This window comes from Ptychodera flava, chromosome 1 (genome assembly GCF_041260155.1).
Source record: "Ptychodera flava strain L36383 chromosome 1, AS_Pfla_20210202, whole genome shotgun sequence".
Lineage (NCBI taxonomy): Eukaryota > Metazoa > Hemichordata > Enteropneusta > Ptychoderidae > Ptychodera > Ptychodera flava.
The window spans coordinates 25,717,302-25,732,055 of record NC_091928.1 but is presented as its reverse complement, the minus strand read 5'-3'; the positions used below and the strand labels follow the sequence as shown (position 1 = coordinate 25,732,055).

The 14,754-nt window shown below is 38.5% G+C and overlaps 1 protein-coding gene across 1 annotated transcript; it reads right to left on the bottom strand.

The window, feature by feature from the left end:
• Positions 1–3,120: 3,120 nt before the first annotated feature.
• On the bottom strand, positions 3,121–13,264 carry LOC139133777 (enolase-phosphatase E1-like). Its single transcript, XM_070700547.1, has 3 exons — positions 13,132–13,264; positions 11,938–12,966; positions 3,121–4,397 (listed from the first exon to the last, which is right to left on the bottom strand). Exons 2-3 carry the CDS (start codon positions 12,955–12,957, stop codon positions 4,095–4,097), a joined length of 1,323 nt encoding a protein of 440 aa, XP_070556648.1. The 5' UTR covers positions 12,958–12,966; positions 13,132–13,264; the 3' UTR covers positions 3,121–4,094.
• Positions 13,265–14,754: the final 1,490 nt, after the last annotated feature.

Here is a 14,754-nt window from a genome sequence, read left to right as displayed (position 1 = left end):
ATAGAGGGTATTATATGTTGACGGACCATGAGGAGTGATACCAGCATAGCTGTAATTTCTGGTTCTAATATGGGACTGATCACACCATAAAACGCATTCATGGCACGTGTGCAGAACAAATATCCCCTTTTGGAAATAGATTTATAGTGGGTCGTGTGTGATCAACTTGCGCGAACGCTCATAAAGGGGTCTGAAATGTGTTCAATTTTTAGCTTAATTTTAGCCTTTCCATCACCTAAACTGTATGACTCACCTCACTTCATTAATGAGGTGAAAGCTCTCATCTCCAACTCCAAGGGAATTTTTGAACACACTTTGGACTGCTTCATGGTACGCAATAAATGTTTGAAACTGTGAATTCATCTCGGTTACCTGTAGCTTTTTGACGTAGTTTCAAAGTTGTTTGTAAGATGAAATTAGTTGTGTACTCCAAAAAATCATATGACAATGTCCTTTTTATCAATTTGTTGCTGCATCCTGTGTGTATGTAATTGTGTTTCCAATGTCATTGATGACAACCTCATGCTAGTCCGTGACAAGAATTCATTTGCCAACAACCATATTGTATAGAGCACTCACGGGGCAAGCAGCTGTAACTTTTGAAGATTTTTTCCCCAATTTTTGTTTCCGATGTCAACTACCGTTTCTTGATCTATTTTCCACAGCATGTTGAAACACTGTTAGCCAACAGTGTCCTTACGTGTAAAATGCACTGTTATTGTTTACATTTGACTCCTACTCTGGACCAGAATTCACTTGTCAACAATAACAATGCAGTCTTGCTAAACATGTACAGGCCGAGTTGACAAGCTGAATACAGTGTATCTCAATATGCTTTGGTGAGTAAATGAGAAATTCTTGTTAACATTAGAAACAAAAATAGTGAAAAAATCATCAAAGCTTACAGCTACAGACACTTTAATGTGATATTAATTTGTGTTTGCAGGACTAATACAAACTATTTCAACATAGTTTATGAACAACAACGATAAAATTTACTTGTTTTCTATTGGAAAAATAATGAAAATATTACCCAAAATTACAGTTATTGATCCTTCAAGCTGTTCCCTCAAATTTTGTCGGTAATTTGAAAATCATAGTGGGTTGGTGGGTAGCTGAGGGTGGGACACATCTGTACAATACATGGCCTTTGTACAGCAGATACAAAGCAAAATAAATTCTCAATATTGATAATGGAGCTAGAATTCTTGATTTTCAACAATGGGTCTCATGCATTCTACACCCTCCAAGTTTTAAAAAATAACCTTCTCTCTTTTACAAGAATGGGAAAGTATTTGAAAGCATAAAATAATTCATACAGAACACTTGCATGGCAAAATCAGCTACCAGACACAATTTTCACACAATGAGTCCTAGGGAATTCAGTTTTCTACACTTGGAAGCTAGTAGGATAATGACTTGAGAAATGTTTGGGATAAACACAGAACTACCTCTGGCTAAAGTTGTTTTCAAGACATTTTCTCTTTAATTTTGGAAACATAACATATTTTCTTACATTTAGAAACTGAAGGCAGTACAGTGAAAATGATCTTACTAAGCTAAGCAAACTACCACAGCCATGAAAAATTCACCTCTTCATTACTTTTCTCTCCAAAGCTAAGTGGCCTTTATGCTAATGAGACAATAGATTATCCGGATACATAGATGAAGTGGTATCTCTAACTCACTTGCAAAAAAATGTCACAAGTTCTAGGGTTGGTGTATTTTCAAAGCCAGGAGTGAAGACATACATTTTTCCAGCAGAACTGTTTCTTTCATTAAGAGAGCTTAACAATGCAAAATAAAAAAGTATTTTGAAACACTGCAGAAAAAAGGATATTTTAGAACAGTCTCAGTCAAAAAAAACAACTGGGTCTAAAACCAATTTTGCAGAATTCATGTTATGAAATATTTTGACACAATATATATAATTTTGGCATGAGATGTGTATATAATATTGTTCAGCAACACAGGACACAATACATGGAAAATGGAAAAATTTTTCACCACACTACAGAGGCTACAATGGTAAATTTTTACATGTATACTGGTTTTTGTGGCAATCTCTAGGAAAGTAGTTAACACTTGTCAAAATTATAAGGAACACCAGAAAGTACAGATACTCATCGTCTCTGAAGTCAGTTTGTGGCCGAATGATAGTTCCATGGCTATACAAGAAATTGATTTACCATGGCAACACTTTCAGCCCTGGAAACATATATCATGTGAGTTCTTCCTTTACAGTTGGTATTAATACCATGTGACAACGTTTACATCCCATGATAGTTCATGATCAGTATCCATGGGATGGAGGAGCCATATTAAAGAACAACTGCTTTGAAATACATCTCCTTGTGAACTTTTTTGTGCAGGTTACTGGTTACCGCATTCTGTAAAATCATCAGATACCTATAATTTTGCAAGATAGAAACAAAACCATACATTTTGACAGGTCACATATTTGTTGGTTTGTTAACACTTTTCTCCAGGGCTTCCATCTCCCTCATGCACCTAGGTCAAAGGTCAGGTGAGTTCTATGTTTGGAGGACTATATATGTAGCGTATTTCTTATCTTACATCAACCCTGAAGTCATAGTTATGACACATTATACACTTCAAATTTTGACTAAATTTACCAAAACCCTGTCTCAACAGATAATATCACTTTCAGAAAACACACTTCCAAATACCCTGTCCGTTTTTTCAACCCTTACACAATAAAAAGTGTAAACTGAACAATTTTTTTTTGTACTTGACTTCAATGTCACTTTTGTTCACAACATCTTAACGTTGGACATGTTCCTCCAAAACGCAACCATGTGTGGAAATTTTTTCTCCAACCTCAGATGCCGGTGAAATTTCAAGTCACCGTTTAGACTCTTTTGTGAGAAAGAAATCTCAAGCCATGTCATCAAAACACAGTAGAGTACTGTAGTACAGCTAATCAGAAATTGCCACAAAACCAATGAAGTAACACAACTGACCGTCTAATGAAAACATTTCCATTTTGCTCCTAACTTTCGTATATATTTTGCTACACAGAGATTTACTTTTCAAGTATGGTTTTTGGAACTATTAACAAAGAAGACATGACTGTTCATGAGGGTTAATTTTTTTTTAAGCAAACAACAATACACGTATAAAGGTTGAATGAGTAAAAACAGAGAACGGTCAGCAAATACAAGGCATTTGATAGCTTGCAAATAAACAATTCACATTTTTTTGTAAATTTTAAAACTAAAACATTGGCAAATTAAGCACACAGGCACCTCTGAAAAAAATGCTACACACTAGAAGATATAAATGTCGTTTTTTCCACATATGAAACATTTAAAAGGACAAGTACTGTACAGCCAAAATACTTTCTAACAGCTTTCAGAGTACTTTCGACTTGAAAAAATTCATTCACTTCTTTCTGAAACAAAAAATTTCTAAGAAACAAGATGCCATCTGCCCTAGTCTCATTTATGCAAGACTTGAAGTTACGTCTACAAGGTTACTGAAGCATGGAGCTTTTAGAAAAGTACTCGACACAAGTGTTAATTGAATAACGGGAGAACGATTAGAAACCAGGCATATAGGGCAAATATAAGCTGACGACAACAAGCGCTGATTTATGCCTGGTTTGTGCGCAATGCTTACACAGTGCCAAGCTGTATTTGTTAGGATATAGCTGGGAAGTCAAAAAAATCAGGCAAAATCTGCCACAAGCAAGCACAACACGTAAACTCCAGTATTACCGAGTAAACAATCTGTACTGCCAAGACATGCAGAAATGAGTTTAGGGCTGGGGGAGGGCACACAGCAACTAGAACAGCGTTAGTGAGTCTAAAACGCACAACAGCGTGAAACAGCAGCGGAACAATTGAACAACAGTGTTTGTTTACTTTGAAATCCAGTATAGAGTATGAGTAATTGAAGTAACAATACAAATGGAATGAGAATTCTCTAGATTTTTGAAAAAACACACCAAGATACAATCTAGGAAAAATTGGGAATAAAACTGTCAATATATTCCATTTTCTGTTTCAGAAAATTAAAAAGATTCTAGTTATTCTACATACAACATCTGAGTGAAAAATAGTTGTTGATTATTAGGCAGTACTCGGGGCTGTTCCATCCACCGCTGCATCTCCCTCCCCTTTCTTTTCTACATCATTTACACTGACAGATTTGATTTCAGCTGCTGCTTCCGCTTTCTGAGATGTTGGTTGTGATTGGGTGGCTTCACCTGCTTTGTCACACTGTGATTGGTCAGCTTCGCCGTTGCTGTTCTTTGATTGGTCGGGCTGAGCGGCGACATCATTTGTCTCCGACTGACTTGACGATTCCGCAGGCGGCTCCACCTTTCCGTTTGAAGTTCCGGTGCTGCTGTCTACTGCGGTTTCTGGCTCAGGCTGGAAACGAAAGGCAAGAAACTTCATTTCACAGATCGCTTACATCCCTCAGACCCAAATTTGTCTCATGTCCCTCTTTCTTTGGGTGGCAATTCAAGTCACTATAAACATGGGATCACAATAGTGAGATTTTCAGTGATGGACTTTCCCTCACTAGCTAAACCAAACTAAAACACGGTGTCATGGTAAGGCCATGGTAATTAAATGATTTGTTTTGTGTCCACTAAACATTACGAAAGCTGAAAACAGAGAAATCAAACATTGTTTCCATGTACTACGAGAGCTATTCAAGATTCAAAGTAGAACCTTCTCTTTTACAAGTACCTTCATAACTTACACTACAGGTGACATTCTGCAAGCATGCCGACACTTTAATTCCATTTTACAAACTTTGAAAACATCAATTGGTGGGCATAAAAGCTACACAGTAAAGTCCTATTCAAATTTAGTGTATTTTCTTTTCATGAAGACCTCTAAACACTTGGGCATGTGGGGGTGCAAAACTAAAAATTTAATTACTTAGCCCTAAATGTACACAGGCTGTACCAAAGGAAAGGCACAAATCTGTAATTTGGAGGTATAGAAACAACTTATGGACAGTCAATACAATTTCCACACAATTTCAACTCATTCCATCACAATTACTGTTACATTCAGACTCCCTTTGACAGGGTCTGTTCTTGAATTGACACCGATTTTCACACAAGCTACTTTAGTGCAAAAAGTTCATTATCTAAATCATGAAACTTTTCTTGACACCATCAGCTCAGACATACTCGGTGTACATTTTGACACAATACTTCAAGCAGACCATTAAAACGTGCCACGTGCACATTGGTCACTGTCGGTGCCATATGCACATGTACATGTATGCACATGTTGTGTCGGAATTTTTGTGTTTCACATCACAATATCATTCCTACCAGTCAGATCATACTGTTATGAAATGAACTTGAATGGCAATTTTGCCTTTACTACGATATACATATATTCAATCAATACACCGATCCCAATGTCAGTGCCATATGCAAATGTTGTGTCGGAATTTTCTGCTTCACAATCTAATTCCCACCAGTCAGATCACACTGTTATGAAATTTAACAAGCAATACACCAATCCATATGACAGTTATACTGCTAGATTTTTCGACTTCACAACATTTATGCCAGAGCATTAGTCTAGTTTAAATATGCAGTGAACTGGTCATACAGCACTGAGTGGTATGCTCACTGCTGAGATGTTTTATTGCTGTTACTCATATATCATAGCAATATATTGAAATTCTAGTATACAACATCAAAAAAAGGAATTTTCTCTGCCTGAGAGCTTGAGTGTGTTCCAACTAAGGTACATCACAAATGTAGCGCTGTTATTCTCATGTCTTGACATCAGATTGCTGTATTTTCACCAGTGATAAAATGGAATCAAGTTGTGATTGAAAATATGGGTCAGGTGGACCCTGGTTAAGACAGAAATAGGACTAGTATGTAAAAGTGTCTTGAGAATTGTCCAAGTGAAGCCTAACAGCAAGTTGCTGGTCAAGTGACAAAAAAATGAAAAACCTGAAACAAGTCTTCATTTCATCTTGTTCTTTTGTACTTAGAATAGTTTGACAAGGCACTGCTGGAAAGCCACATGACTTGTCTACTCATGGTAGATCTATAGAAGCAAACAGTGCACAAATGCAATTGACATTGACCTCTGTGTGATATGGACATCACTAAAGGACATTAGGCAGTATGGCTATTGTCCTCCAGTGACAGACTTGACCCTCAGTACAAGGAGATCTTGTAGTGAGATGGATGGAAATCTGTATGGGGCACATCTGAACTTAGATGAACAATTTTAGTTGTGTTTTCAAGAAAACAAGTTATTCTCAAAGCAGATATGACTAGAAGGTACATGAATGTCAACCCAGAGGTGATTGGAGTTATAGATTAGAGACATCCGTCACTCCTGCAAAGTTTGACTATATTGACTTGATAGGTGTTAAGTGAACAAGGTAAAGTGTCCATTCAAACACGATTTGATGAATAAGAGTTCAAGTTTGCGACTTGTGCCTCAGTCGTACAGATGGTGCTCTTGGAGCCTAGCCTAGTCATTAACATATGGTGGACCATTTTGCTTGAAGGAAGCATGCTCCTCAAAGACAGCTATTGGAACTCTGAAATTTTTCCAATACTTCATTTTAGTCTACCACTTGTAAGGGCTTCATTTTAAATCTCTTGGAGTAGGAAAACTTTTCACTGCCTTAGTTTTTTTGAATCGAAAATTGCATTATTCCACTAGAGTTAATACAGGGATTGTGGCCATTTTGAATTTCACATATCGGTATATGTTAGGTGATTTGGTTCTCTAGGACCAAACTTTGCAATTTGGTCAGAGAATGGCTGAAAGTTTCATTGAGGAAAGTTTCTTTTGAGGCCCATACAACCATTAATAAGCATACAATTGAACTATCTGACATGTCTTCTGTAAGGTTAAGATACTCAGACCCACAGAATGCTACACTGTGGATTTACCAAACCACTGTCCCTGTGGCTAAAAAAGTCACAATGTGCTGCAGTTGAAATGATAATAAATTAACACTTCTCAAAGAAAGAAAAGGACCAAAGTGTGGGCAGTTTTAATTTTCTGTTCTTCTTGCTGGATAACAACACACAATATAATGTGGGACTTGTCAAATTCATGTCTGTCAATATTTATGCTGATTATGTAAAAAACTAGGATTGTTTTTACATTAATGATTTAAGCGCAAGTGTGCCATTATGGATTGAAGTGACATAAACTCAAAAAAAAGTGAAAATAGCCAATAATTAGAAATTTGTGGATAGTGTGTGTGTGTGTGGGGGGTGGGGAGAAGAAATCTTGGAATGACCTCTAATGTCATTAAAAGACCATTAAACTTTAAAGTGCCCGACAGGATTTCTAAAATAATAACATTCTATTAGATTAGCATCTCTGTTTTCAGGGGCCTTTTTTTGTCATCATTAACACAAGGGTCATGCTATGCTTCTCTACTAGTTTTGACCAACTTGATCTGATAATGAAACATGAACTTTGAAGGATAATGGTTGAATATGGAAAATCTTACCACTTTCCTTTCCCAACTATTGTGGTTCCCATCACATGCTACAAACATAAGGGTTTAAGCCTTTTGCTACCATGGTTTGGCCAAAACCCACTGATATCAATTGTGATCAATGGTTCTCCACAACTTGGTAAAACATGGGGGCGACAATTAACAAAACAATGTAAATTTGCTTATTGTTTTGTAGTGAAAATATGTTCTTTTATACAGCATTAACATATGAATAGATTGTTCCAAAACAGGGTGGGTGACCCATCCCTAAAATCCCCTTGTGGAGAACCCTGTGATTTTTGGACATGTTTACTGGAAATTGACATGAACAGGTTGAACTGAAATGTACAAGTACATTGTGAAAAGAACATCCCCATTATGTTATGCTTGACTTCACAGGGATACATTGGATCACAGTGCATATGCTAATCACCTGTGTTGTCAAAACTTGTATCTTCCTTCAGAGTCTGTACATGTGACTTTTTACTTTTTTTTCACTCTTTATGTGTTTGATGAACTAGAGTTTCTTGTGCTACTCCGCAAAGCATGATGAAATACAAAGTGTTCAGCTTGTCAACTCAACCAGTACATGTGAAGACTGCATTGTTATATCGTTGACGAGTGAATTCTAATTTGGTGTGGAACTCCAATGTAAATAATAACAGTGCATTTTAGACGCTGTATTGATAATCTAACTAACTGGTGCTTCAACGTGCTTTGGGGGCAGAACAAGAACTTGTTGCACACACATACAAGGCAAAAATTGTGTAAAAAGTTACAGCTACTCATCCTTTAACCCTTTGAGAGTATATTTTGCTCATCAAAATTTTAGTGCAATATTTCGCAAATTTGTATGAATTTTTCAGGTTTTTTTTAATTTTTTAATTTTAGACCGAATGGACATCACATATCACTGGCTACAGCTTAAAAGGGCAACAAAAATTAACTTTGGCGCTTAAAGTTAAAAGTTAAAAATTCACAGTTTAATGGGCAAGCACTTGCCATAAAATGTGCTTGTACAATAAATTGTGTACATGGTCATGTATGAAAATAAATTTACTTGGTAAATGACATTTGTTTTGTAAAAATCTGTTAAACTTCAACTATTTTCCTCTGAATATTCTTTGGTCAGTCTATTTATTGTTAAGTAATTTCTTTGTGTCTCCTGGAGATGAACAAAATCTATGGTTCTGGGGTGCAGGACCAAAATTTTTCTTACCAAGGACCTCATTGTTTTGCCAGTCATGGTCTAAGTGAGCAGTGGATAATGAGAAAGAATATTGAAACTGGGTGAGTATTAATAGCATGGCCAACACAAAAATGTCAAGATTCACAGGACGTATTATGATATTGATCCTTCCACCATCAGTTTCAATATAGATTCCCTCACTATCGTACCAATAATTGCACTTCTAGCAATGTCAAATTTTCTTCTTTGACATACTGTCATTATATACAGTGTCCTTCAGAAAGCACACACGTGTGTATTGCATTAATATAGGGGAGTACATGTAACTCCCACAGCTTTATGTTGCAGAACATCAAAAACATGTAAATTACCCTCCAAGACTACTTTTGTGCTTTTTTTCATTGAAAAAAACATACTTTGCAGGGTACATGTATACTTTGTAATGACACAGAGTTGTGGGTATCATCCATATTCATATGTTTATTCACCAACTGTCCCTGCAGTAAGTTGTACACCGCTCATATACAGAGATAGTGTTGGCTTTTGTTAAATAACATGGTGGTCATGCATATCCACGGCCCACATGTTATGGGGTTCAAAAGCTTCTACCACCGGCTTTCACAAGGAAATTTGGGAAAAGCCGTACTGGTCTTTTAAGGCAGAGCAGAACGTCTTCCGAGGGAAAAACTTACAACAAGGCTGGATGACTGTCTGTTAAGATGCCCCCAAAGTATTTCACAACTAATTGTAATAAGTTAGCTATGTGTACTTTGTGGTTCACAGAGCACATTTACAGCGAACGTCAAAATGAACCGGAGACCAACTTTGATAAGCCCCTATCAATTTCCCTCGTAATCTTCCAATATCCCTTGGAAAACACCGAGGTACTTTGGTTAGTGTTACCTATAAACAGGCCAATAAACATACAAGGCGCCTGCTGTGTTACTGCCATTCGATCTCCCTTCTATTTCTGGCTCCCTTTCCGGAAGAAACCATTTTGAAGCCCAAAGTGGTTGACAAGAAATGAAATAAAGCATGCGATTTTAAGACCTTTAATTGTAATAATAATTTCAAACTCGATTTTTCACAGAACTTGTTTTGCATTGTTACGTGCGTCGATCCTGTTATCGTGAAGTATTTCCCGTATGCAGTCATGTCACACGACATACTTTACCCAAATTGAATAGTAAATTCCATGAGCTTGCAAAGTAAACAACTGTCAGTGTGAGAGCCCATAAAATTAGAAACATTCACATGGAACGACTGAGATACAGCCAGTTAGGTTTAGTGAAAGACAATGTTGTTGTACTGAGTGAGGCCCTGATTTGACTCTCGGCGGCTGGTGAACTTCTACTCGTGGAAATGCCCAGTTCTACGGTATTTCATTATGACATCGTTCACAGTGCTAAGCAATGCATTTCTGTGTCGATACTGGTTAGGGAAATGCCTGTCAACCATTTTTCTATGATGCTCTTTCTTGCCTAAAATTCCATTGCAAGGCAAATCGATGTCGACAGAAAAAAAAATATGCTCACGATTTTATGAACTGGCATACCTTGATTACATCAGGGTCTCTCTATACAGGCCCTAATGCAGTGCACATACTGATTGACAACCATAGATAAGACAGCAAAACTCAGCCGAAATTTCAAAGATTAACTGACACAGTGTTTTATATCGCTGTTTTAAATCAAACTGATTACACAATCTCTGGATACAGAAATGGTATTTTGGTGAAATTTCAGCATAAAAAAAATCCCAAAACTTGACATGAGGACGTCATGTGCCGATCAACAGCATAGTGCACGTGTGAACTGGCATTTATTGACTCATGGACTGTAGAGTGTAGAGAAACTGTCTATGATTGACTGCACGGAAAAGCAGTCTGCATCTTGTGAAAACAACAACATAACAGTGAAAATTGTAATAATCACCAGTAAAACTCTTCACAGATGAAAGGATAATTGCTTCAAACTAATAAACTTCATGTTCAGAGGATGAAAATTAACATCGCTGTGGTCCGTGAGTGAAAATAAACAATGGCGGACGTAACTGTGTACTGAACTATACTATTAAGGTGATGGGGGTGGGCAGGGTCAAAAGATCAAGAAAGTTCTGGGAAAACGTGTCATTTTCCTAACGATACTGTCTCGGGATCTCCAGCGTCCCATTTTTTTGTAATATATAACAAGTATGCCATGAGCTTCGTTGAATACACTGATATCAAACAGCCATAGCTGTAAACTGGTGCAAAATGGTTTGATCCATGCAGAAGCTTGCATAGGGAGATCGAATGGAGATAGCACAGCAGGCGCAGTGTATGTTTACTGACCAAAGTACCTCGGTGCTTTCAAGGGGGTATTGGAAGATTGCCAGGGAAATTGATAGGGGCTTATCAAAGTTGATCTCCGGTTCATTTGATTCGTTGACGTTCGCTGTAACATACATAGGCATGTAGTGATTTGTCTAATTAGCTTCATAATGTCTTTTTGTTACCAGCACCAATCTGGTAAATTTTACTGTTTCCCAAGACACTATACTGGTATACTGGGTTATCCCATCATAGATATCACAGTAATCACATTATTATGGGTCAGCAGAAATAACAACACTTTGGGACCTAAATTATTTACCTATGCATCAAAACTCTTAGTAAAAACACAGTTACACAGCCAGCATATTTTGTGACTGTGATAGACATACAATTTGTCTGTCTAGAGAGTATTTGATGTAGAACTCCTTGATTAATTTTACCTTATTCCTCAATGTTTATTGGGGATAATTTATAATATGGGAAGATACAAATGAGTTGAAACCACTGGACTCTGTGAGTGGTTCTCTTTCTGACAAAGACAGAACAAAAACTAACAGACAGTCCGTGTATGCAGTCATTACTTTCGTGTGTGTGTTCATTTTCACCCTTTCACAATCACACTTGGTCCAACACCACTGTGTTGAATGGTAGAGTTGAGTATAACATAAGTTGCAAAGGGGTGATAGGTTTGCAGCAACATCAACATATTACTTTAGATCCTTCTCACCACATCTCCATGTGGTACAGGTCCAACTTTCCCATGGAAAACAATGGAATTGGGCCAAACCATTGTGGTGAAAGGGTTTAAACAGACACACATGTCAATCTGGGTGACTGCCTGTATTCTAAATACTTAGGTAAATTCAAAGATTTGCACAAATATAAAGACAATACCTGACAAAAGATGGTAAACACTCTCCCATCTTTTGAGGCATGTCTTTACTTGTTTGCTTACCTGTGGTGTTTCAGGGTCTGTCTTGGAATCAATCGGTGGTTCACTGACTTTGTCCTCTTCAGCTGTAGCATTTGATGCCGGCGGCTTGTCCACGGTTGTCGACGGCGCACAATCTGTTGTTGTTTTGGACTCGGGTTCAGCTGCTGGCTCTGTGACTGCTGGGGCTTCTGAGGGTTCTGAGTCAGCCTCCTGCGCAACAGGTTCTGCCGGGGTCTCGGCCACCTCCTGCACGACGGGCTCTTTTGGGGTTTCGTCAGGCTTGGCCGCGACAGGCTCTGTTGGTTTTTTGTCCACCTCTGTCGTGGCCGGTTCTGCGGGCGCTGCGTCCTCAGCTTCCTCTTCCACCGCTGTTTGTTCTTTTTCCTCTGTGGCTTTTGTTTCCCCTGTTGACAAATCTTCGGGCTCACCTTCTTTGGTCTCTGAGATCGTCTGCGCATCTTCGCTGCTTTCTTTCATTTCCACATCTTCTGTTTCCTTCTGAGTTGTTTCTGGAGTGTCTTCACTTTCCTTTTCTTTCACTTCTTCCGGCTCTGTCTTCTCTGCTGCAGAATCTTCCATATCCACATCTTCACTCTTGGCTTCGGGCTCTGCACTCGGCGTTTTCTTGCTCGGCGGTTCTTCGCTGGATACTTCGTCCTCTGCCTTTCTCTTCCGCGATCTTTTCTTCTCCGGACTGCTCTCTTGTTCCGACTTCTGAGGTGAGCTGCTTTGTTCAGCTGGAGTTGTCTGTTCGTCCATTTCTTCGTCCTCCTCGCCTGAATGTGTCGGGCTTGCAGCTGCTTCGTGGATCTTGCGTCCTCGACCGCGCCCTCGGCCCCTACCCCTACCCCGTGGGCTCGGGGAAGCCTTGGCAGCGGCCCTACCGCCCCGGGCGCGCTTTTCGGGAGTCGGGCTGGCGGAGGAAAGCGTCGCACGCGTCACCCGAGCCGGGGACTGGGTGGTTTCTTGGGGGCTGGCGGCGATCCTCGCACTTCGTCGCCTCTCTCCAGTCGGAGTGATAGACTGCCTTTTGCGAGGCATGGTTTTGACCTGGAAGTAAAACAACAACCGACGCTTGAATGTTGGCCCTAAATGCTAGCTAGCTACACACATTGTTCAAAATGCAAACGGCATAATTTTCAAACCAGCTAAAATCACTATTCCGACACATTTTTGCAAAAGTGCGGCCGCAAAATCGATGAAGCGAAAACTTACCTCTATGAAAATGATATACAAGGTAACTCTAATACACAAAAGGCGTCCACTCTTCCGAGAATTGGGCTACAAATTTTTGAGTTGTATTCACACTAACACACGCCGCTGCAGAGCATCGACAAATGTAGCCTCGTTTTCATAAATTCAACTTCCGGTACACAAATACGCCCTCTAGGTCGATTACTATTTGTTCTTTCTATTCATTCTTGCTGCATTGAGCGGGGGCATTGTAGTCATAAAAAGAAGGTTTTTTTGGATAAAGGAAATCAAGTAATCAATTTCATTACAAACTTATCTTTATCATTTTAGAGTGACAATAGTTGCGATATTTTAGATTTATTTCAGAATTTCTTTTTTTTGTCTTTTTTTGAAGAATAAGGCTATAATACCACTTTTCCTTATTCTTTTGTCTGCGAACGTATGATGATGAAAATCGATTCAAATGCGGAATGCAGTAACTAAAATATACAGTGTTGTGCACTATTGACAACTGAAGTATCGTCCAACTTAGCAACTACATTGTACATACACAGAGCAAAGGCCAAAATATTTGAAAATACATCAGTTAATTACAGATTATGGATATGTTAGAATGAACGGTACCCGTAATTTCACACGCGTATTCAAGGCCAAGTAAAAATGTGTATCCAGAATCCAACCTACTCTATTTAGCCTATTTTTTCAGAGTTTAAAAGTTCCTGCACGATTTTGCCGAATCTTTTTGTGATGGATTAAACCCAAACTGAAATAAACAAAATCCCGTCTGATATGCAATATTTGTTTATACCAGAGGACGAACTAAATTAGGTTCCCTCAAACCTTCAAAGTACTAGAGATGCTTTGTAAGTCATGATTCATATCAAATTATAAAGATACTCTGCAAGTAATCAACGTCTGTTCACATGGCACGTAAAATGTGACCCTCCAAATTGTGGCACTCTTTTCCGATATCTAATACAAAGAACTTGCCCCGATCCGAATTTAAAAGTTGGGAATGTTTGACCATGATAGAACTGGTGACTTTGTCATGAATAAGCAAACACGCTTGAAACTAATTTTGGAGAATGCTAATATATTGTAGTAATGTTGGTTTAATCAGCAAATCGTCAGTTTTTAAACATGGAAGGAAAAGGGGGATATCACAGACATAGACAAAGTCAGAAGCTGTAATCGACATAGTTTATCGAGTAACAAAGCACTCTGTGTCGATGTCTGACATAAGAAAACCTGTACACAGGGAACTATACCGCGGTTTATTCTCCCCAGTTTTCAGAATACTTAAAGTTTGTGCCTTTCCTTTCAAGTCTGAACAATTTTCATTCGGGGTTTATTTCAACCTTCATTCTCAATGACTGAAATCATGGCAATATGTTCTATGTGTAATTTGTTCAAGTTGCACATCTGCGAGGGCGCCTTTCACTGTTTTAGGGCAGATATCGTGTTGCATTATACCATATTGGACCTTCGCCTTTTGAAGTCCCTGGTATCGTATCCCGTTTAGTGACTCACCTACGATGCATTCCAGTCCGTTTGAAAATAAGTACTACAGAGTGGCAACGCATAGGCTTAAAGGGACAATAAGTGCGCCATTTTAAACTTTATGGGTCTTTATTCAGTAGTTCT